The 23975-nt window shown below is 57.3% G+C and overlaps 2 protein-coding genes across 40 annotated transcripts in view; one reads left to right on the forward strand and one right to left on the reverse strand.

Moving 5' to 3' along the window:
• The window catches only part of SFI1 (SFI1 centrin binding protein), a 118022-nt gene extending 113032 nt beyond the window's left edge, over positions 1-4990 (forward strand). For 8 of the 21 annotated variants that reach the window (XM_003821472.5, XM_003821473.5, XM_034949350.3 and 5 more), the window contains 7 exons: positions 41-294; positions 1227-1298; positions 1486-1717; positions 3185-3317; positions 3440-3518; positions 4555-4666; positions 4754-4990. In XM_003821472.5, the coding sequence (XP_003821520.2) occupies positions 41-294; positions 1227-1298; positions 1486-1717; positions 3185-3317; positions 3440-3518; positions 4555-4666; positions 4754-4858 (987 nt within the window). In that variant the 3' untranslated portion in view covers positions 4859-4990. Of the gene's footprint in view, positions 1-40; positions 295-1226; positions 1401-1485; positions 1718-3184; positions 3318-3439; positions 3577-4554; positions 4667-4753 lie in introns of those variants that run through there. The other 13 variants (XM_008974950.4, XM_055105785.2, XM_055105782.2 and 10 more) reach the window with 4 other exon arrangements.
• PISD (phosphatidylserine decarboxylase) overlaps positions 4931-23975 on the reverse strand; it is a 44400-nt gene continuing 25355 nt past the window's right edge. For 4 of the 19 annotated variants that reach the window (XM_055105798.2, XM_063603419.1, XM_055105797.2 and 1 more), the window contains exons 2-8: positions 12191-12444; positions 10116-10281; positions 8083-8319; positions 7768-7906; positions 7430-7576; positions 6987-7147; positions 4931-6271 (exon numbers count right to left, since the gene is read on the reverse strand). In XM_055105798.2, the coding sequence (XP_054961773.1) occupies positions 6047-6271; positions 6987-7147; positions 7430-7576; positions 7768-7906; positions 8083-8319; positions 10116-10281; positions 12191-12243 (1128 nt within the window). In that variant the 5' untranslated portion in view covers positions 12244-12444 and the 3' untranslated portion in view covers positions 4931-6046. Of the gene's footprint in view, positions 7907-8082; positions 8320-10115; positions 10282-12008; positions 12445-14434; positions 14643-15288; positions 15591-16142; positions 17659-23975 lie in introns of those variants that run through there. The other 15 variants (XM_055105791.2, XM_008974940.6, XM_055105788.2 and 12 more) reach the window with 15 other exon arrangements.

The raw sequence follows: 23975 nt of genomic DNA on the forward strand, positions 1-23975 counted from the left end.
GGCAGGGTGTGGCATGAGCTGACCAGAGGCTGTGTTGTAGGCGGCTCACAGTCTACATCGTGCCGTCCACCGCTGTGCCACGCTCTGGAAACAGAAAGTGCTGGGCCGGGGCGGGAAGCCTCAGCCCCTGGCAGCCATCGCACCCAGCAGGAAAGTGACGTTTGAGGGTCCCCTTCTCAACCGCATTGCTGCTGGGGCTGGGGATGCCACCCTTGAGACCAAGAGGCCACAGGCTTCTCGGCCTCCGGGAGCTCTGGGCCGCCTGGCTGCTGAGGAGCCCCACGCCCTGGAGCTGTGAGTAGCCCGTGCTCACCTTGTCCTCCTCGCTTCCACCCTGGGCAAAAGGTTGGATGGCATAGCAGGGAGGAAAACAGCCCTGACGGGATGGGACGGGCTGGTCACGGCCTTGTCACAGCTGAGCTGCTGGGAACCCCCTCTTCTCCAGCCAGATCCCATCCCTCCCATGGCAAGAGGGAGAGAATGGAGTGGGATTTCCAGACCCTCTCTCCTTTGCCTGCCAAAGCTCAGGAAATAGGTGTCCCCTCCTCTGCAACACCTTCCTACCCTCTCTCCCGTCCTGCTGACACGATCTTTTCCGGAGTCATACACGTAGTTGACAAAGGGAACAAGCTCAGCTCCTACCCGTGCCTGCCGGCCTCTCTTCTGCTCCATCACAGCCAAGACACTGGCTTTTTGTCAGAAGCCCCTCTTTCTTGTGTGAGCTGGCACCTGTCCCTCTGCCCACCCCTACTATGGTCTCCTCAAACCCTAACCTGCCCTGCCCCATGCTGATGAAGCTGGTGGCTCCCACAGCAACCAGCACTACCCAAGAGCCTTGGGCCTCGGGGGAGATGTCAGGTGGGTGCATGGGGCCTGGGTCCCGGTCCCTGCTGTGCTCCTCACTGTTTGACCTTGATGGGATCCTGAACGTCTCAGAGGCTGCTCCCCTCTGACATGGACCCTGGCGACCTGTACACCAGCGTCACCAGGGTTGTTCTGCAGGTCAAAAGAGACAATGTGGGTGAAGCAGTCCCCTGGCGTCAGGTACCTTTTGTCGGAACTGCTGGGAGCTCTATGGCCCAGGCCCACCCCAGCTTACTTGCTGACCTTGGCCTCGCCTTTTCTGACTTTCAGTCTCCCTATAAAATTGGAGATCCCACAGAGATCTCAGAACCCCCTGCAGCCCCTGGTCAGCCCAGGGGAATAGACCCCATGTTTCTTTCCAGCAACACTGCCCACTCAGCGAGGAAGCAGCCGCGACGCCCACACTTCCTGTTGGAGCCTGCGCAGAGCCAGAGGTCCCTGGGGTGCGGCACCGTGGGCAGGCAGGGGGAGATGGTCAGGGGTCCCCAAAGGCAGCTGGCACCTCCATCTGGGGCCTGTGTTTTGGCAGCTCTGGGGTGGGTGGCCCCCTTTCCTTCTTGTTCTTTGGTCCCAGAGGAGGGTCCTATGGCCTGACCAGGCTCTTGCCTTCCCTGTGCTCAGGCCTCAGAAGCCACAGGAACATGGCCTAGGCATGGCTCAGCCAGCAGCGCCCTCCCTGACGCGGCCCTTCCTGGCAGAGGCCCCGACAGCACTGGTCCCACACAGCCCCCTGCCTGGGGCTCTGTCAAGCGCCCCTGGCCCGAAGCAGCCCCCGACGGCAAGCACAGGCCTGGAGCTGCTGCTGCTGCCTCCTTCCTCCTTCATGCCCTGCGGGGCGGCTGCACCAGCCAGGGTACGTCCTCCACCACCAAGCCTGGGCACTGGGGCTCTCACTCTTTGGTCTGGCTTCTGGTGCTTTCTCATGCCACAGCTGTACTTGTTTCTGGAAAACCTTGGCACAGGGAGGCCACTCATCCATTTGACAAGCATAGGTAGCCACTGCACACCAGGTCCAAGGGCCACAGCAGTGAACAGCCAGCCAAGGGCCCTGCCATCCTGAAGCTTATATTCTAGTCAGAGACAAGCAAAGAAGAACCCCTGCCTGCAGGCCAGTAAAGTGGCTGCAGATCACGTAGGGTCCTGCAGGCCACGGTGAGAAGTAGCCTGGGATTTGAGAAGAGTAGGAAGTCGGGGAAGGGTTTTGGCAGGGAGCACCATGTCAGGTTTCTGTGCAGGCTGTGGTCACCATGACCACGTGGTCCAGGCAAGCAGTACTGGTGGCCTGGGCTCAGCGGTTGCCACAGAGGGGACAGGTACTCTCTTGGAGGCAGATGAGGCAGGATATGCTGCTCTGAGGGAGTTGCTGAATGAGGGGAAAGAAGGAATCCAGGCTGATGTGGGCTGCTGGCTTGAATAACTTGGGAAACAGAGTTCTTTGACTGGAAGAAGGAACTGGGGGTGGGGACTGGTTTGGGGTGAAGTGTCAAGAGTGTTTTGAACCAGGCTCTTGATGTCAAACTTGAGAGAAAGCAAACGTTGAGTCTGACCTTCAAGGAAGAGGTCAGGGCCAGAGATTGAGAAGAATCTTCAGCACAGGCCGAAGGTAACCCCAGAGCCACTGCGGCCTCTAGGAGGAGAGTACAGGGGAAGGAGAGAGGGGAGGAGGCTCCAAGCAGTGAGCCTGGGTGGGGATGGCCAGGGGGTGTGAGAGCTCAGTAATGGAAGTGACAGCTGCTCTAAGGCCACCAAAGCAGCTGGTTCCTGAAAGGGGATGAGGGGACAGGAAGGAACCAGTTCCTGTGGTGAGTTAGGCCATGTGGGGCCACTTACCCTGGCTGGAATGGTTTGAATGTGGGTTTGAAAGGGTTTTGACCCCTGTCCGGTGATGGAAGGGGCAAGTCCACTCTCACCAGGAGAGGAGGGCACGGAGAAGGCTGTAGAGCAGTGGCCTCTCACTGACCACTTCTCACTGATGTCAAAGCTCAGCAAGGTCATGAGCTTAGAGCAGGTGGGGGTGGAGGGTTGGGTAAGGCAAGGCTAGGAATAGCTGCTCAGGCAGTGGAGGCGTGAGGCAGACTGTGGTGACACAGGGTGCTCCCTGGTTGCTTGTGGGACTTTCCCCTACAGTACCAGGCCCTGTGTGCAGGGGCAGGCTAGACATTGAGCTGGCACGGCCAATGTCTGGGAAGCCCAGCTCCTGCAGCTGGGAGCCTGGTCTTCCCCCACCCCTGCAGGGCAGGCAGTGACAAGGACTTGGTGTCCCCCTCCCTGGCTTCCTCCTAGCTTCCTTGCTGAGCATCTACCCTTCTTTCCTTTGCAGATGTCAGCACAGCGGGCTACTCCTAGGGATAAGCCCCCGGTCCCCTCATCCCTGGCCAGTGTCCCTGACCCCCATCTACTCCTTCCTGGGGACTTCTCAGCCACCAGGGCTGGGCCTGGACTTTCAACTGCAGGTGTGTACCTGGGGCCTGTCAGGGCAGAAAGCACTCAGGCCACTCCCGGACCTGGGACTTGCTATTTACCCTGGTCCCCGAGGGGAAAATAGTCTGAAACAAGCTTACTTCTGTCGCCATAGGCAGCCTGGCCCTTGAGGCTGAACTTGAGGAGATCCAGCAGCAACTACTGCACTACCAGACCACCAAGCAGAACCTCTGGTGAGCCCTGCGAAACGCCCTGCGGCCCAGGCTACAGGAGCAGGTGTTGCCTGGAAAGGTGGGCGGGCAGTTCCATTTCCCCCGAGCCAGCTGCCAGGGTCCTGTGGGTGGTCTCGGTCTAGCCATGGAGGGGCGTGGGGAGCCCTCAGTGTGTGCTGTCCAGAAAGACCCCATCTCCACCATGGCTCTCTACCCGGCTCGGTGCTGCTTAGGAAGGCCCAAGTCGTCAGACTCACCTGTGCACAGAGGCTCTGCTTCCTATGGGGGGGATGATAAAGTTGAGCAAAACTCTAAAAACCCGATGAGGCCATGCTGTCCCCAGTGACTAATTATAACACTGATATTAAAGGTGCAGAGAAGGGCCAGGCGCGGTGGCTCACACCTGTCATCCCAGCACTTTGAGAGGCTGTGATCCAGGCAGATCACGGGGTTAGGAGTTCGAGACCAGCCTGGCCAATATGGTGAAACCCCATCTCTACTAAAAATACAAAAATTAGCCGGGCGTGGTGGTGCACGCATGTAGTCCCAACTACTTGGAAGGCTGAGGCAGAAGAATCGCTTCAACCTGGGAGGCGGAGGTTGCAGTGAGCCGAGATCACGCCATTGCACTCCAGCCTGGGCGACACAGCAACACTCCATCTCAAAAAAAAAAAAAAAAGTGCAGAGGAGACAGGCCCGCGACCCAGCTGCACTCAGTGGTCTGGGGACCATTCAACATGCAGCAACCTCAGAGCTTCCAGGGCAACAGACTGGCGCCTCATCCTTGGCTCTGCACAGGGGGAGAGAGACAAGGATTGTGTTTTCGCCCAGGCCCACCTGAGTTGCTGTCTGCTGGGGAGGGCGGAGGAGACGGAGAGGAAAAAGAACAAGTGTTTGGCTCCCAAGCAGGGGCCTGCAGTTCAGGTCAGGGGCCCTACCAGACCACCTCTCTCCACCCGATACCCGCATCAGAATTAGCTGAGGTGCCTCTCCCTGAGCCGGATGGGGCTCTGCCAAGGACCCAGCCTGGCAGGCAGTGGGCATCTCCACCCCTCAGGTCCTGTCGGCGGCAAGCGAGCAGCCTGCGCAGGTGGCTGGAGCTGAACAGAGAGGAGCCGGGGCCTGAGGACCAGGAAGTAGAGCAGCAGGTGCAGAAAGAGCTGGAACAGGTGAGGCCCCAGGCCATCCCCAGGTGTCCCTGGGGACGCCCCGGGCTGTGCTCCCTCTCAGCCCTGCCTGTCCCTCCATGGCCCCAGGTGGAAATGCAGATCCAGCTGCTGGCAGAGGAGCTCCAGGCTCAGCGCCAGCCCATTGGCGCCTGCGTTGCCCGCATCCAGGCCCTGCGGCAGGCCCTGTGCTAGCGTGTTCGCACCAGGAACGCAGGTGCTGGGCTGTCGGGGAGGCCTCAGGCCACCTCCAGGAACAGAACACAGTTTTAAGTTTGATTTTTTTATTTCAAAATGCTTTGCAATTAAATGAATTACTGTTCAGAAGTCTCCCACTTTTCATACAAAAATACTGTGCTACTGATACAGTTGAAAAAATTCAATGATGTCTCTCCTGCAGGAGAAATTCACAGCATCCCCAGGGTCAACATGAAATCTGGCCCTGTCCCTGCCACTGGGGGCTCCCCAGGCCTGCGTTCCTGATAACTGGGACAGGTTTTCCAGGCACTGACCAACTATCCACCAAGGGTCCTCTGCCTCCAAGACAGACCCTGAATCAATAGCAGCAACTTTCCCATATTTCATGTAGGGATATGTGGAGGGGGACAGGAACTCTCCCGTTTCCCCAGCTGGGCCTACTACCTGCCTGCCCTGTTCACTCTGGTGCCATGAGGCAGGTTCAGTGATTGATTGGTCTTGCCTGCTGCAGAGGACCTGGCCAGCTCCAGAAGGGTCACTCATCAGGTCCTGCAAAGGTCTGTATCATTAATCAGTGTCATCAGTGTCCTCAGAAGACACTAGCAGAGTCCAGGGTGATGCGTTCAGCCACAAGCACAAAGACTGCTTTTTTAAAGAGCAGGATGAGGTGAATGTGGGAACGGAAAGCAGTTGTCACGAAGGCTGTGTGGCTCTGCTGGGGGAGAGGCATCCACAGTCTGTGCCAAGGAGGCACCTCACCCTGTGCAGCAGGAGCGTTAAGGCCAAAAAACAAAAGGGGCCAACAGAAAACAGCTCAGGTGATGGGGGGAGGAGCAGCAAGAAAAAACGACAACCAAGACCAACTGAAGGTTCAGTCAGGAATGCAGGATCTTCCGTCTATACAGTGTTTAAAAAGATCCAAATGTGACTGAGATCATTCCAGCCTGCACTTTTTATTTGTAGGGAGAAGGAACGGGATAGGTTGAGGGCATGACGGGGGCTCTCACCACCTCTTGTCTGCACCTCTGGAACAGGTGGAGCCGAATCATTCAAGTCCTACCTGGTCAGACTCCCACCCACGCTGAGGCAGGCCCTCACCTGGATGGCCCCATGGGCCTCCCTCTTGAAAAGACCCTCACTCTGTTTGGAAAAGATCCCTTAGCAGCCATAATCAGGAAAGAGACTCTAGAGCGAGCCCAGGGCTTCCCCAAAGCGGATTTTCTGTCCTGTTTTCAGCTGGAAATTGAAGTCCTTGGGGGCCTCAAAGATGAGCACGATGGTGGAGCCCAGGTTGAACTCGCCCAGGTGCTCGCCCTTACGCATGGGGACGCCCTCTCTATTGGTGTGCGTCACGAAGCTGAAGTCATTGTAGGAGCCCTTGCTGTGCCTTGGGCTGTTTGTGTGCAGGTCCTGTGGTGATAGGCTGGGGGTCAGTGGGGCCCAGGCCACCAAGTGCACAGTGTCACCCCCACACATGTGTTTGGAGTCCCACTCCCTCTGTTGCTTGTCCCCACCACCACCCAACCCAGTTCCAAAAGGGAGGTGGGGATGGCATCTCAGGGCCAGGTGGGCCTGCTCTAGCCAGATCTCACACACAGCCTTGACACCTGCATAACTGGGCCCAGGGAGGACAGGGAACAGTGGGGCCAGTGGTCTCCATGCATGGTGCTGGGAGAGCGGCACCCGTGGGAGCCAAGGCCGTTGGTCACAAACTGACACCCAAAAAGGCAGCCCCTGGGGGCAGGGTGGGCAGCAGACCTGTGAGTGCCGACCCCTCATGCTGTAACCAACATGAGCCACCCCGAGCTCAACACTCCCTTTCTGTTCCCTCCTCACTCTCACCTTTGACCATGGTTCCTAGCAGAAGCCAGGTGCCAGGCAAGGAGGTTAATTCCCTCCATCTCTTCCAGCCACTTCCAGCCAGCAGTGCAAGGAGGGAGGGAAGCCTCAGCTGGCTGGCAGGTGGAGCGGCCATTCTCAGGACAGCTGCTCAGCAGAGCCAGGCCTGACCAGAGCTGTGGCATCCCTAGAATTCAGTCCCAACACATCCACCGCACAGCAGACAAGGCAGGTAGACCCAAGAGGTCTGGCCCTTGGGCTTTGGCAGGGCCTAGATCCTGCTTACCCGGTCAAAGTAGATGCGAATGGAGCCCACGTTGGTGGCCCCCACAGCTGTCAGTGAGAAGAAGCCATGTTTCCAGTCCCCCGTCAGGACTACCCGCTCGTTATGGCAGAAGAGCTCTTTGATCCAGCGAGCCATGCCAGGGTTCACTGACATCAGGGAGCCTGCAGAGGCAGGGAATGCCGCTACTCCCCGTCCAGAGCCCGGTGTTTCCACCCCATGGCAGCCAAGACCCAAAGGGACTCATGGCCTATTGCCCCGATGTCATTCCAAATGCTGAGCCGACTGGGCCCCACGGTCCCCTGCCCACAACCAGCCTGCATAAAGCAGTCAACTCCTGGCCTCAGTGACCCTGATCTGGAGCCTGGTCCCCCGACACCAAGAAGCTGAGAGCCTCTATATGAAGCCCACAGAGGCAGCTCCCCCCACGCTGGCCCCGGGCTGACCTGGGAAGTGGCGCCGGTGGGACACAGTCCAGTCGGTGGGGGAGTGGAAGCAGTGGTAGTCCCCAGGGGCCAGGTAGATGACACAGTGATAGAGCTCATTCCCTTCCCGGGTGACCAGCTGGTTCTTGAAGGAGTCACACGACGCGGCTGTGGAGTAGGAGCAGACGTGGGGGCCACCAACACAGTGAGCACCCAGCACGGAGCCCGAGTGTGGTCTGCACATGGATTCTCAGGGAGGCCCCACATGCCAGCCTCAGTTCCTTCCCCAGCATTCCCCTCCCTCCCGGTCCAGCCACACAGCAGCAGGGCTGCCTGGCCCCGCCTGTGCAGTGACCCACCTGGTGGGAAGGGCAGGTCCTCTGTGCAGGTACGCGGGCCCAGGAACGACTCCAGGGAGTAGGTGACCCCCTTTACCTGCTCCACCTCGCAGTTCTTCACCTGCCCAAAGTTGAGGATCCTTCCATCCGATGGGCTAATCTGGAAGGGCAGGAGAGGCTTGCTGCCAGGGAGAGCAGGGTCTCCTCCCCCCAGGAGACAGCTCCCACCTCCCCTTGTCATCCTGCCCCTTCCAGATACGCTGGAGACCGGGGGGGCTGTGCTGGGGAGGCAGGAAAAAGTCCTGTTTCCTGCAGGAGGAAAGGGTCAGGCCTCACCACGCTGTGCAGGCCACAGACAGGCCGGGCCTGCGGCTTCAGCTTGCGCCGGAAGAACTCGCTGAGGTTGCGGTAGTGATGCAGGTCCTCCACAGCGGCCTCTTTCATGTTCACCCCAAACGTCCAGATGTACAGGCTGTAGACGGGCCTGCGCAGCCAGTGTGGCAGCTCCACCTGATTGAGGCGACCCCAGGCCCGTGACAGCAAGCGCGTTGGCACTGACTTGTACAAAGCCACCTGCAGGCCACAGGGCAAGGGGCTGAGTTGACCACACTGCCCCAGCTCCAGAGAGCCCAAGTAGTGTCATTAGCCCAGCTCTCACTTCAGGGGAGAATCTGCACCCCACGGAGGATACCAGGGCCCAGGTGCCCCACGCTGCTTTTGTGATGTGGCTGTTTCTCACTGGGAACCAGACTGCACCTGCCACACGGAGTGCTGGATTTACATACAACTCCAGTGGATTTCATCATTTCATGCAAAAGTCAAATAGCAACTGCTCCAGTCCCAGAACGGGAGACGGCCAGCAGTCTTACTTCTTAAAGTGGGGGTCGGAAACGGATCTGATCCTAACCACAGTGTGTGACCCTAGCCACGGTGACCCCAATATCACAGTGTGTGGAGAGGTGGTGGGCATCTTGCCCGTGGTCACTGCCCATATCCCAGACCACCAAAGGAGGAGGCTCCCAAGTGCATGGAACAAGTCTACAGCCCAAAGTGTGTCCCTCTGTCTTAACAGGAAGAAGGAGGATACCCTGAGCACCAACAGGGATTTTCAGATACAGGTCTGCGATGTCACTGTCACCTGGGCCTGAGCTGCAGACACAGGGTCTGCAGCCCCCACAGGTCCAGCCAGCACTCTGAGGGCCTGGATGCAGCCAGTCTGAGAAGCCCAGCCCTGCTGAGCCCCACCTTGGCCCCACGGCAGGACTTGTGTTCAACGTTCTACTGTGACTGAGTCAGGCCATAAAGCCATCTGCACCTGGGGTTCCTCCCAGGAGGCAAAGGGAAGTCATCCCCTCAGGCCCCTCTGTTCTCTCTTCCTTCAGGGAAGCCTGGAGCACCTGAGACAGACGATGGCCTGGGGACAAGCACTGGGTCCCACTAGATGGTCCCAGAGCTCTCTGGCAGGGCCAGGTACCCAGGAAGGGGCAGCCTCTTAAACTTCAGGTGCTGCTGCCACTGTAGAAGCTGCCTGTAATTGGTGGCTGCTGCTTCTCTAAACACAACCAAGACACCAACTCCCCAAGGTGTAAAACTGATTTCATTCCAACTTTCAACACCTCTCCAAGGTAAGGTAAGCTCCCAGAGAGCTGCTCTTATCCCTTCCAGCTGATGCCCAGTCACGCAGAAGGGCTATGTGAGCCCAGGCCCTTCCCAGGCACAGGTGGGAGCCTGGGCTAATGTCCAGGGTGCCCCAGTGCCTTGAGCTCTGATGACACCCATGTGACTGTCAAAGGCCCAGGAACAGGGTTTCCTCCTTGGGGTCAACCTGCCTGGGAAGCCAAGGGCAAGAGCAAGCCCTCTAGGGACCAGGAGAGGACAAGCCAGTTCCCTTGCCCATTCCTGGGGCACGCCTCTGGGTTCCTTAAGGGTGTCCTCACCCTAAGGGACCCAAACAGGATCCATCCTTCCTGAACCACCCCTTTGGCATCCCAGAATTAATTTGGCTTCTGTTCAAAATCACCTATAAGCTCTTTTTTGCCTGAACACAGAAAAGTCAGAGACAGACACCATTTTCTGAATCCCCAGAGTGGGTTCCTTCCAGAACTGGAGCCCCAAATGGCAGACATGAGGCAGGCTAGGGGAGTGGGCAGGGCACGACATGCCCTCGCAGTCACCCGCGGCCCAGGTAGTGGCCTTCTCAAAAGCTGCCTTGGCCTTGCCCACCAATGAACCTTCCAACCTGGACCCCCTGAAGATGTAGCGGTGACCTTTGCTTCTGATAGCTTGCCACCGCCTCAGTCTCTCCTGCACCCCAACCTCAGGCCTGCCTGGAGGGGAGGTCCGAGCCACAGGGGCCTGTGCACACTTACCCTGCTTACGGGCCTCCATCCCACCCGGCTGAGCGGTCTGAGGGCGCCGAAGGGCAGGAGGTAGTAGAGGACAGTCAAGGGCCAGGAGCGCAGTTTCAGAGCGGGTCTGGACATGCAGCTCAGCTGCCCCAGCCTCCGCCTCAGGGCCAGCTGGGGGAAGTGCAACCTGCAGGGCACAGGTCCATGCACAGCCAGGTCAGTGGCCAGGCTCTGGGCGGGACCCAGGAGGCTGCCACCTGCACCCAGGGCAGGATTCCTCCTGTCTACCCACCCTTGGCAAGCTGCCTCTCCATGGGGGTGATGGAGCCCAGCAAGCACTGGCTGTGCCCCCTCGTCCCAACCCCATTCTGAGTCAGGGGCTTGGCTGCCTCTGGCTAGCGGACTCATTTCCCAGGCTCTCCCACCCGCCAGCCAGCTGGGGAGGACTGGGAATGTGGGGGCAGCCGCAAGAGGAGAGTCAGGCCCAGCTGCGGGGCACCTCTCAGCTGCAGCAGCTCCCAGCAAGGGCCCAGGCCCAAGCACCTGGGCCCAGGGAGGGGAGAGCAGGGTGTAGGGCCTGCCTCACATCCCTCAGCCTCCGCAGCCCAGGAGAGTGGGCCCCAGGGGCCAGCTCTGCCACATAGGCACTGGCACGGCAGCACATAGCGCTGAGGAGCTACAACCCAGCCAGCTGGGTAACCATTTGCTGAGTCTTCCGCTACCATCCTTTGCAGGATCTGGGATATTCTTTTCATGGTTCCAGGCCCCCTCTTTCCTCATCTGCTAAATTACGGGGCCAAGGCCAGACAAGATCTCAAAGGGAGCATTTACACCCCGCCTACCACCACCACACAGCTACGGCTCCATCCATCTGCATGGTCTTTCTATAACAGGCCAGGTTCTGAAAACCCATCCACAGGTTTGTGAACAAAACCTCCCCACCACAAGCTCTCAAGCCACCTGTCTGCTCTGCTGGGGCTGCACACACACACACACCCATCCCAAGCCCCTCCTTTCAGCAAAGGTGGATGGACACGGGGACACACACACACACACACACACACACACACACACACACACACACACACACGAGACCCAAGCCCCTCCTTTCTGCATCCAGCCTCTCTGTGATCCGGCCTCTCCCCACCCTCCCAGCACAAATGCAGGGCACTCAGCAGGGGCTCAGCTTCACCAGAGCTGCAGAGGCTGGATGGGCCTTTCCACCACAACCCTGGCCTCCTGAGCCTAAACAAGGGCCACCCCACCCTGTCTGTGCCTAGGCCTAGCAAATGCTCCTGAGGCCCAGGGTAGCCAGCAGGAGACCACACTGCCATCCACTCAGAACGTCCCCAGGTCTCAGTTTCCTCATCTGCAAAGTAACTGCATTTGGCTAATCTACGGCTGCCATCTGGGACTGTGCTCTCAAGAGAAGCTGAGTCCTCTCTCCCAGTTGCTGAGCAAACCAAGGAACAAAGCAGCATCTCAGCTGATAGCAGCAGAGCAGACGGCAGGCGAACCAGTGGCGAACCCCGCTCAGGCTCAGGCTCAGAGCTGGCTGCATCCACGCAGCTCCCGGGTGCCTACTTTCTCTCCCATCCCACCCCGGTGTATTTTTAAAAGGTCCAGGAAGGTGGCAGGGACCAAGCAAAGATAAATCACTGCTCCCCTCTGGCTTCGCCACCTGCCCCACTCACTGCAGAAGAGCAGGGACCAACTGGGAAGAGCTACACCCCTCCCACGGGCAGGAAGGGGAATGGGGAAGCCTCTCTCCTAGGTGGGGTGCAGAGGCAAGGGTCTGGGGCTGGGAGCAGGGGGCCTGGGAGCACCAGGGTAGGGAAGATCGCAGGCATGAGGTCTGAGGCTCGCTGGCAGCCTCCCCCTGCTGGGCCCTCCTCATGGTGGAACCAAAGATACCTGAAGCGGGCTCTCCGACTCAGGGTGCTCAGGCCCCCCAGGCCAGGCTCCTCCAGCCTCGGGGGCTGACCACCAGTCCCCTTGCCGCCACCTCTACTGCGAGGCCGCTGGATGTGAACTCTGACCTTCCGGAGGTCGTGGCGGGGAACCGAGGGGTTAGGGCGCGGTGGGCAGCATCTCACCATTTCGCCGCGCGGAGCTCTGGTCCTTGCCGCGCCTCTGACTGACACATCATGGGCCGGCGCAGGGAGGGCGGGGCGAGGCTCACTCGATCACTCCCTTTGTTTTCCTCTTTCCTCCCCTTCCCCCGAGCCAGCAGATCTCCTGTGCTGTCACTGCTCCAGGGCCTCTGCCTCTGCGAGGCTGGTTGGTGGCGCCGCTTCCTGGGTTTGGTTCAGTCTCGGTGGCTCACAGGGTGCAGAATAGAGGGTCAGGGCTATTGCAGACAGACAGGCACTGGTCACACACCTGCTCAGGTCACCTGCTCAGGGCTTGCAGTCCAGTGCAAAAGCCCCTGCACTAAAGCCCACTGTCGCCAGTCCTGGCCACCTGCCCTGTCCCTGCTACCCAGGGCTGAGCCAGCCTGCACTGCTCATCCTCTTCCTCAGCTGGCCTGGGGAGGCAGTAGGGGGGCAAGGCCCCAGGGCTGCCTGGTCCAGTAAGCCATGACAGGGAGGGGACCAGCCACTGCTGCCAGGGCTTTCAGGCCCCACTTGGCTCTAAACGCACAAAGTGGGGACTTGAGCCCCGTGCTCCAGGCCCAGGCCCAGCACCGCGTCAGCCGGTCTGCAGCTTGGCCCCTCCCTTGCCAGGACCTGACCCATTTTCAATTCAGGTTACAAAGTAGCATCTGAGGAATGAGATGAGCGGGAAGCCATGAGAGGTGCCCTGGTGAGAACCTGGCATCTTACCTGCTCTGGCTCTCTCCTCACCCCTCCTGGCCTTGACCCCCCACCAACACACACACAAAATACCCAGCTCCCTGCTCCAGGCCTCCTCAGAAGCTGTGCATGTGGGGAAAACCAGCCTGGGGCTGGGAACAGGCCAGGACTGCAGCACAAACCAGTTCCACTCCCCTTTTTCCATCTTTGCTTCAGAAAAGCACTTTGGCCAGGGCCCCAGCCTGGCTATCTGGGAGGACACGCCCGGCCCCTACAAAGCCTCTCCACGTTGGCCTGCACAGATAGCGGAAGGAAGAGCAAACATGCTGAAGCTGTGCTATCTCAGCCCAGGCAATCAAGGCCCTCTGGGATATGGGCTGACAGGGAGCCCACCCCTCCAGTCCTTCACCCCCAGCCACTGCCCAGGAAGGGGGCAGGCACCTGTCACCATCCTTAGATGATGAAATGTGGCCCCAAGAGCTGCCATCTAAAGCAAAGAATAGGCCAGGCATGGCCAGCCCGCCATGAGGCCTAACTCAGACATCGCTGTGGTTGCGCGTGGTCGAACATCTGACGCCCTGGCAAACCCTCCTCAGCCACACAGGTGAAGATTCCGCCCGGGAACCTGCCTGCAAGAATCACCGAAGCCCCAGGTATGAGATTCAGTGGCCTCTTGGAGCCAGGACAATAAGGTGACTAAGGTCGGACACAAGCGTGGATTTCTCCCCCGATCCAGGCTGGGGCTGGTCCAGGCCCCTCTCCTAAATGAGTGACGGGGACAGCTCACTGCAGATGGGTCAGGCAGGAGGGCGCCTACCCACCAGCAAACAGATACACACCAGCATCCTCCCTTGGGAAGGTGCCGGCACCAGGAGATTGGCACAGGCACGAGAGGCCCATCGCATCTCAAGGCCGAGGCCCAGGCCCATAGACAGCCCCAGGGTCCAGGCCTCCAGGGCCATGTCACTTCAACCACTCTGCCAACGTACTGAGCAAACGCCCCACCCTCCCTGGCCCACCAGGCTCCATGCTGGCCTCCCGCCAGCTGCCCGGGAAACAGAGGGGTGATAGCAGTCAGGGGTGAGCCTGGTGCCTGGTTCCAAAGGGGAAGCTCTTTCCCTGGTCTATAGAGTGCAGGCTTGGAGCTGAGCTCACAGCCAGGATTCAGAGGGAGGCAAGCGTGGCCTTGAGGGGAGGCAGAGAGGAGGGGCCTTGGGGAGCCCCAGCCTCCTGCTAGTTTTCCTCACTGACCTACCATGTGGGACAGTGACGACCACAGCCCTGAATGTATTAGAAAGACATGAACCCAGATAAACCCAGCTCGGCCAAAAACCTTGGGTTCTCAAAGCAGGTTCCCCTGTGAGCCTTGGCATTACATTCTTCCATGGTGCTGTGAGGGGCTGGGTCTGGCCTCCGGTCTCAGAGGGGGCCCTACTGAGGAATCAAGGCACATGAGGCCAGGGGCCAGGTCAGATGCCCATCAGGGAAAGGTGAGCCCTGGAGAGACTAAGAACCATCCTGAGAGGCCAGGCTGGGGCACCGCACCTGCCAGTGAGCCCAGTGAGGGCAGGGCGTCCTTGCCCATTTAGATCCTTGTCTTTATCACTGTTCTGCCTCTTCTAAAACAAGCGCCGAGACCAGGGTGTCAGTGCCTCCATATCACCAGCTGTGGGCCCCAGAAGATCGCCAGGGAGGAAAATGAATCCAGCTTTGCCCCAGGACACAGGCTGAGCACCGTCTGTCCCTCTCAGAGCTGCAGGATGGAGAGAAGGGGCGCCTAGATAGAGGTTGCTGCCTTCTTGCTTCCCAAGGCCAAGCCACTTCCTTGGCCAGCAGTGTTTCTGGCCTCCCTATTTCAAATCCTGGCCTGCCCTCTGCCTATGACAGCCCTGGAAGCCCAAGCCAAAGATTTCATCCTCTCTGGCTGTCTTGAGGTGACACGAGGTGGGAGCCTCAGGACCTGGATGAGGAGCTTGCAAGAAGGGTACCCAGAATGGAGGAAGCACTGACACCTTCCCTCCCTTCTAAGCCTCAAAGACATTCTGTGGAGAGGAGTTTAGGGTTGTGACCAATAGAACTTTAATGTCACTACATGGCCTAAGGGCCAGTCACCTGCAACATGAGAACTCAGAGGGCTTTGTGGCTGGTGACAACCTGGTCACTGCAATCCTGGCTGCCTTCCTCTACCTCTGCCCTGAGAGCAGGGAAAGGCATTGGCAAGTCACAGGTAGTCTCTAAGTCTTGGTTTGTACATCTGGAAAATGGGAAAGGAAATTCCTCCTGGCCACCCCCTTGAGGCTCAGAGCACAGCTGCAACCATGGCCCAGAACAACTGCTCAGAAACCCCACTTCCACCTAGGAGCGCGACGCAGCCTCAGACCTGGCTTCCAACACCTCACCTCTCTTTCCAAAAAGTCAACCTCACACTCTGGTGGGGGCAGGGGTTTCCACCACAGGAAAGATGAAATAAGAGGGGCTTAGGTGGCAGTTCTAAAACAGGAACCCAAACTTGCGGGGAGTGACCGGCCCTGTGAATAGGAAGCAATGGCTGATAGGACTGTATGGGGGGTAGGGGAACACCTTTGTCAGGACATGCTGTTTTGGGGATCCATACCAGAGCAGTAAGGCAGTGTCCCCACCCGTCCCTCACCAACCAGGGTAAAGACCACAACACCTGCCCCCTCAGTGGAATGGAACATTCCAACTGAAGTCGATGAATGGACCCAGGCCAGGCAGCAGTTACTACAGGTTGGGTTGGGGCCTGCAAGATTGTTGTGCATGAGGGGTAGGTGCATGTAGGTGGAAGTGTGTGTGCATGGAGGATACGTGTGCAGGTGCAAGGGTATGTGCATGGAGGGGTGCGTGTATAGATGCGAGGGTGTGTAGGTGTGAGGGTGTGTGTAGGGGGTGTGTAGGTGTGAGAGTGTGTTATGCGTATAGGTGTGTGCGTAGGTGTGAGGTTATGTGCCTGTAGGGGGTGTGCACAGGTGCAAGGTGTGTGCACGTAGGAGGCATGTGCGTAGGTGTGAGGGTGGGCGCATATAGGGGTGTGTATGTAGGTGCGAGGGTGTGTGTAGGTGAGGGGGTGTGTGCCTGTAGGGGGCGCGTGCGTGTAGGGGTGTGTAGGTGCAGGGGGTGTGTGTAGGTAGGGGATGTGTGGGTGAGGGGGTGTGTGTAGGTAGGGGGTGTGTGCGTGAGGGTGTGTGTAGGTGCAGGGGTGTGTGTGTGTAGGGGTATGCGTGTATACACTTACAGTCCTGCTCCTGGTGGATTCTGGTCCAAGCCTTAGCAAGGCGGAGCAGGCAGTGAGGGATATGGCACTGTCACCTGCAGTCTGCAGCCCGCAGCCAGCTCTGCCGGAGTATATGTAGCCTTGCAGCTTGTGTGTTCAGCCAAGGACCCTGAGAACTGGCTCCTGCTATCTGATGGGAAGCGCCTGGAACGCCAGGACCACCCCTCTTGAAGCCTCAGCAGAAACCTCCAGGGCCCCAAATCCTGTGTCCAGTGGCCTGACTGCGGGCCATGCACTCCCCCCGGGGGCGAGGGTGGGGGCAAGGGGCTGACTTTCTCCCCAGCTCAGCTGAGGCCTGGCCACCATGCAGCGGCGTGCGTCTAGTGGGGCGACAACCCTGCCTTCCCTGCATTCCTGAGCTAGAAGCAGGCAAACTTCCCAAGTAGGAGATGGGGAAAATGGTCCTCCCTGGGCGGCATGGACCAGAATCAGTGGCAGGCAGCCCAGGAGGCCCTGGGAAGAGGGCAGGCAGGACTCGCAGGGGTCTATCCTAGCCGCCCAAAGACAGGGAACCTCCTCTCAGACAACTCTGGGTGCTGAGGGGAACCGGCTCCGGGCAAAGGCAGTAAGCCGGCCACCCGCTCCCTGGCCCTCGGGCGCTGCCCTCTTCCCCAGGCGGCCTGCCCCCAGGCCCTCCGGCAGCACCAAGGAGACGGAGCTCTCAGGGCCGGAGGCGCCCCAGCCCGGGCCCCGCCAATGCCAGCCGGCACCCCCTCACTTCCTGCAGCCGCCTCACTGCAGGCACCCCCTCACTTCCCCTCACTTCCCGCGGCCGCCTCACTTCCCGTACCCGCGCCCGGCAGGAGATAAGATGTGGAGGAAGTGAGCTCACGCAGCCCGGGCCGTGCCCACGTGGGGACGGAAAAAAAGCCCACGACTCGCTCAACCTTGTCCGCGGGGCTCCTCAGGCCGGGGCCGCGTCGTCACAGCTGGGAGAGCCCACCTGCGACCGAAGGCCCTAGAAGGGCACCCCCACCCGGCACTGGCCCTCTGAGCGGGCAGGGTGGGGCGCCTCCCTGAGAAGTCACCTGGGACTCCCGGCAGGGCCGGGGCGCCGGCTCTGCTCACTCACCCGCAGGTGGCTCCAGCTTCCGGGCTCCGACTCCCTAGGGGCGCTCCCGGAGCCGGGAAGCCTTGGGGCGAGTGGGCGGGGCTCGGGCTCCAGCCACTCAGACTACCAGGGGCGGGGGCAGGAGGCCGACCCCAGCCACCCTTAAAGCTGCCGCCCCCTCTGAGCCCCAGTCCTGCTGGGCCGCCCGCCCAACCGGAGGGCCCCTTTAAGAGGAAGGGCCAAGGCCAGGGAGAAGGGGAAGGGCAGCAGACACCAGCTCTGCTTGGTCACTGTCACGGGAGGACCCCACTCAACCAGCAAGGTGGGCCCGGCTGCTCCCAAGGGATGCCTCCTGTCTGTCCTCAGTCTGTCCGCTGGTCTGTGAGCCGCCTGTCTGCAGCCCGTGGCTGGCCTCCCAAAGCAGCTGCCTCCCCTCCACCACCCGCCACCCAACACTAGGCAGACTCAGGACCCCACGTGCTGCTGACCTCACTGAGGACCAGCTTCTTCACTGGACTGAACAGAAAGCCACCCCTGCTAGCCCTAGGAAGCTCCAGAGAATGCGAAATCCTTGATCCTTCCCGCATCCCATCTTGAAGCTACAAGGCTGCTCCCACCCCAACCTTCTGCCCTCCAGGCACGCACAGCCCTGACAAACAGAATGCCCTGACTCCAAAACTGATGTAGACCAGTGAACAAGGGCAGCCAGAAACAAGGTCCGACCGCCCCAGCCTAGAGCACACAGGCCTCCCTGCTTCACTACTAGGATGCAGAGCCCATGGGATGGATGATGCATGCTGTCTTCCCACCCCGCTAGATCAGAGGGCCCTAGTCTGCGGCTTGGCAGTCCACCCCATACCCACATGGTGCCAGGCATCCAACAAGCACTCAGCCCACATGGGATCAGACCAATCAGCTTAATGCTTTTAGGGGAGGGGAAAGGTCTGAGAGGGATCACCATTCAACCAAAGAAAGGGTGTGGCATTAAGTAGCCTTGTTCACATCTGTGGGAGCAACTGAGAACACCCATTCCCTATTCAATGGTGAGATGGCCCTGGAAGTCTCAGTCTCCTCATTCTGAGCCACTGAACAGGATACAATTCCAGCGCCTTCTCACCACTGAGATCTTTGTTTCTAAAACAACTAAGGTTTGGGGCCAGGCATGGAGGCTCATGCCTGTGATCTTAGCACTTTGGGAGGCCAAGGTGGGAGGATCACTTAAGCTCAGGAGTTCGAGACCAGCCTGGACAACATAGTGAGACCTCTTTCTTTTTTTAAACCAAAAAGAAAGAATTAAGGTTTGGAACAGGAGGAGAGGGTCTGTAGGGCTTGCGGAGAAATGGCGCGGGGGCCACGCCTGGAATAGGACATAAGAGTGTATAGTCACAACCCCATACACCTGTCGTCCTTACCTGGATCCAGCCCAAGCAAGTGCCACATGACAAGCCACAGCCCTGGGATGCGGCAGGAGGAAGAAGACAGATAGGGTCCTCCTCCATGGATTTCCATGTTCTTCCATACCTACAATGCACCCATGGGAACAGGGAGGCAGGGGTGAACAAGGCACAGTGCCACCTCTAAGGGCCTCAGCATGTGGTACAGGGGTGGCAGATACCTTATACAAAGCTACTCCTAATATTCTCCTGTCCAGACATCACTACGGGAGGTCCTCAAATAGTGTCATCATAACACTGATGAGAAAAAAAATCTATTCCAGCCAGAGCGACTGTCTGTGTGGAGTGTGCACGTTCTCCCCATGTCTGCATGGGTGTTCTCTGAGTATCCTAGTTTCCTCCACATCCCAAAGCCATGCACATTAGGCTCACTGGTGTGTCTAAATGGTCCCAGTCTGAGTGAGTGTGGGTGTGGGTGCACCCTGCCATGGGAAGACATCCCATCCAGGACTGGTTTCCGCCTTGTGCCCTGAGCTGCCCGTCGGATAGGGGACCACCTGCAACCCTGAACTGGAGTAATTAGGTAAATAATTATCTAACTTTTTATTAATCATTCATAAATGCATGTATAGCTCACATTTCAATGGTTAATATTAGAAATGTTTGGGGTCTTTAAAAGTTCGGTGATGTTTTTGTGGTCAGAAACATCCATAGGAACTTAATTCTTGCTTCTATCAATCAGCCTATGGTAAAACTGGTTTCATTCTATGTTTTGCTTAAAGGTGAAGATCCCAAGAACCTATCATCAAGATTGAGAACTTACTGTAACTGATCCCAGCATTCTCAGAGCCCCAAAGAAACTTCAGACCCCTTCTCACCTCAGAGGTCCAAGGAAACACATGACATGGGATAAAATGCAATTAAAGCACAGAAAGATGTTGATGCAGAATCCTGCCACCACCAACTTCCAGAACTGGAAAGACCCTGGAAGACCATCCTGGCCTCCTCAAAGCCTCTAGTACTTACAGACCAGCCCACACAGGTCCCTGCAGACGGAACAAAACCAAGCCCCAGTTAGACCAGGGGAGAAAGGTCTGTAGAGGAAAGACCAGCTTCTGCACACATTCTACCTCCCATGTGCTGAGAGATCTCTGGGACTCTCACGCTCTTCCCTGTGGAATGGCCAGCTCGGCTGCACTGCATCCACTGGCATTGCTTTTTAGCCATTCTAAGCCTCTAAGGCAGATAGGTGTTTAAAAACCCGTAAACCACCAGGCGCGGTGGCTCATGCCTGTAATCCCAGCACTTTGGGAGGCCGAGGCAGGCGGATCACGAGGTCAGGAGATCGAGACCATCCTGGCTAACACGGTGAAACTCCATCTCTACTAAAAATACAAACAATTAGCCAGGCATGGTGGCAGGCGCCTGTAGTCCCAGCTACTCAGGAGGCTGAGGCAGGAGAATGGCGTGAACCCAGGAGGCGGAGGTTGCAGTGAGCCGAGATCGTGCCATAGCACTCCAGCCTGGGCGACAGAGCGAGACTCATCTCAAAAAACAAACAAACAAACAAACAAAACCCATAAACCAGCCCACAAGTTGGCCGAGATTAGCACTACCCCACCTTCCAACCAGACCTCCACCACACATATTTTCAGTGGGGAAATGCCTCTGGATTTTGAACAATCACTTACAAGTGAATTTCCATTAGGGAAAAAAAAAATTGTCTGGAAATTTACTTTCCTACCTTGTATTTATTTCCTTCAGGCCATGGAGTCCTTTATTTCCACGCCTCCCACTCTGTTAGGACTCCCTTGGGTGGGAGTGCCACCTAGTGCCACTGTGAGGCTCTGCAGGCTCTCAGGCCACCTGCAGATGGAGGCCTCCCTGCCTCAGTCAACCCACCTGTATTCTCTGCCAGGTCCCAGCTGTGTGAATTTCATGCACTACTTCTAAGGGGATGCCCTGTGCCAGGGAACAGAAGGTAGCTGCGGAACAAGGGTGAAAGGTGTCCTCAGCTAATTCTCATTTCCTGGCTCTTGGCTAATTCTCATTCCCTGGGGGCTGGCAGAGGCCCCTCAAGGAAGATGGCTGGGGTCTTAACGGCTAGTACAAGAAACCACAGGCAGGCATCAGCCTCCCCAACATCTGGGCAGAGAGGCCAGGCAAGCACAAAGTGCCTTCAGGCTATTTCTCTACACACCAGATTCTCCTATCCCTGCCCAACTCCCCACTCATCTTTGAGAATCATTTTTGGCAGTCCCACTAGCCTGCAAGATGTCCCGGATACCCCTGGCACATTCAGAGCCCCACCAGCAGCTCCCCAAGGGCCCTGCCCAGGCACTCAGGAAGGGCAGACTGGGGTGGAATTCAGAAAAAGTGCTTTAGGCCAGACGTGGTGACAGTGTCTGTAATCCCAGCACTTTGGGAGGTCAAGGTGGGCAGATCACCTGAGGTGAGAAGTTCAACACCAGCCTGGCCAACATGGTGAAACCCCATCTCTACTAAACACACAAAAATTAGCCAGGTGTGGTGGTGCACGCCTGTAATCCCAGCTACTCGGGAGGCTGAGGTGGGAGAATCGCTTGAACCCAGGAAGCAGAGGTTGCAGTGAGCTGAGATTGCCACTGCATTCAGCCTGGGTGACAGAGCAAGACTCCATCTCAAAAAAGAAAAAAAGAAAAAGTGCTTTTAGGCCTGGCATGGTGGCTCACACCTGTAATCCCAGCACTTTGGGAGGCTGAGGTGGGCGAATCACCTGAGGTCAAGAGTTCAAGACCAGCCTGGCCAACATGGTGAAACCCTGTCTCTACCAAAAATACAAAATTACCCAGGTGTGGTGGCACGCGCCTGTAATCCCAGCTACTCAGGAGGCTGAGGCATGAGAATCGCTTGAACCTGGGAGGTGGAGGTTGCAATGAATTGAGATCGTGCCATTGCACCACTCCAGTCTGGGCAACAAGAGTAAAACTCCGTCTCAAAACAAAACAAAACAAAAAAAAGACTGCTTTTAGGGAGAGCCTCCTGGCAGACAACTTCATGCAGGGCTGCAGGTATCTTGAGTCGGCCATCCCTCGATTCCTTCCAGCCCAGAAGTTTAGCCTTGTGTTTAAGTTCCATGTCTTTTTTTTGGAGACAGAGTCTGACTCTATCCCCCAGGCTGGAGTGCAGTGGAATGATCTTGGCTCACCACAACCTCTGCCTCCCGGGTTCAAGCAATTCTCATGCCTCAGCCTCCCAAGTAGCTGGGACTACAGGTACCTGCCACCACACTGGGCTAATTTTTATATTTTTAGTAGAGATGGGGTTTCACCATGTTGGCCAGGCTCGTCTCAAACTCCTGACCTCAGGTGATCTGCCTGCCTCCCAACCTCCCAAAGTGCTGGGATTACGGGCGTCAGCCACCATGCCCTGCTGAGTTCCACGTATTCTTGAGACACGGTCCCTCCGCTTGTCCACACACTGACCGCTCAAAGCCATTGGAGGTAGCTCCCAGGTGGGTCCTGGGCCACCTGGGGGCATGGCTGTGTGAGCCACCGTTCCGCCCTCTGCGATCTCCTCCTGCCCTAGAGTGAGCCCACAATTCTCTGAGGTCAGAGCTGGCCCCTGCCAGCCAGTTCCAGTGGCATAAGAACACTACAGGAGTTCAGGTGGCACTGGGGCAGGCAAGAGGTTCTGCTTCCCTGCCAACTTGACTATTTGCCCATTTCCACACTCACACCTATTAGGTAAGAAGTAAAATAGTACTTACTAAAGCTCCACTCCCTGCCAGCATGGGGCCAGGTATTTACATACACATCACTCTTATTTAACAACTTTATGAGGGCGTGAATGGCCCTATTTATAGATGAGAATAATAAAGCTACAGCATGTACATCGCTCACCAACATGGAGAACATGTCCGATACTGCCCACTACCAGGTACACCGCGGCGCCAGGACGCGTGCTGAGCACAAGCCCATGGGGCTCCAGGAAGGGGACAGGGAGAGAAGGAGGACACAGGCCACTTCACAGGGTTCTGCCTTATGCTTAGGCTGAATGGTGGTAGACCAGACAGGCTGATCTGTCTTTATTCCTTTTGATGAATTGGAATACTGTACTATACTTTTTTTTTTATTCTAAACGGAGGCTAGAAACAAGGAAGCAGTGCTCAGACAGGAGTGAGCATACCTGCAAGCCCAGCTGGGTAAGGCCTTTCCTGCACTGCTGCTCCCCAAACACCTCAGCCCTTGCCACAAGCCCCCAGGGCCATGCCTCAAAACAATAAAACCACCTTCCGGGTTCAAGCGATTCTCCTGCCTCAGCCTCCCAAGTAGCTGGGATTACAGGCACCCGCCACCACGCCCAGCTAATTTCTGGTTTTGGGGGTTTTTTTTGTTTTTTTTTTTTTGAGACGGAGTCTCACTCTCTCTCCCAGTCTGGAGTGCAGTGGCACGATCTCGGCTCACTGCAAGCTCTGCCTCCCAGGTTCACACCATTCTCCTGCCTCAGCCTCCCAAGTAGCTGGGGCTACAGGCACCCGCCACCACACCCGGGTAATTTTTTGTTTTTTTTTTTTAGTAGAGACGGGGTTTCAACGTGTTAGCCAGGATGGTCTCAATCTCCTGACCTTGTGATCTGCCCACCTCAGCCTCCCAAAGTGCTGGGATTACAGGCATGAGCCACCACGCCTAGCCTAATTTTTGTATTTTTAGTAGAGACGGGGTTTCACCATGTTGGCCAGGGTGGTCTTGAACTCCTGACCTCGTGATCCACCCACCTCGGTCTCCCAAAGTGCTGGGATTACAGGCGTGAGCCACCGCGCCCAACCTTTCCCCTTTTGTTAAAAAGATTACATATTAGTTGGGTGCAGTAGCTCACGCCTATAATTTCAACACTTTGGGAGGCCAAGGCAGGTATATCACTTGAGCCCAGGAGGTTGAGACCTGCCTGGGCAATATGGCAAAACTCTACAAAAAAAAAAAAAAAAAAAAAAAAAAAAAAAAAAATATATATATATATATATATATATATATATATATATATATATATATATATATAAAACAATTAGCCGGGCATGGTGGTGCACGCCAGTAATTCCAGCTACTCAGGAGGCTGAGGTGGGAGGATCGCTTGAGCCCGGGAGGTTGAGGCTGCAGTGAGCCATGATCACACCGCTACGCTCCAGCCTGGGCAACAGAGCAAGACTCTCTCAAAAAAGAAAAAGTTATGTGTTTTTTTTTTTTTTAAAGAGATTACATATTTACCATTAAAAATCTCTCATTGGCCCTAAACTGGCAACAGTCATCTAACCCTGGTCTCACGCCACTCTGAACCGGACCCTCCTCTGTACTTCCTCCTGCACCAGCTCGC

The sequence above is a fragment of the Pan paniscus genome, chromosome 23 (assembly GCF_029289425.2).
Source record: "Pan paniscus chromosome 23, NHGRI_mPanPan1-v2.0_pri, whole genome shotgun sequence".
Classification (NCBI taxonomy): domain Eukaryota; kingdom Metazoa; phylum Chordata; class Mammalia; order Primates; family Hominidae; genus Pan; species Pan paniscus.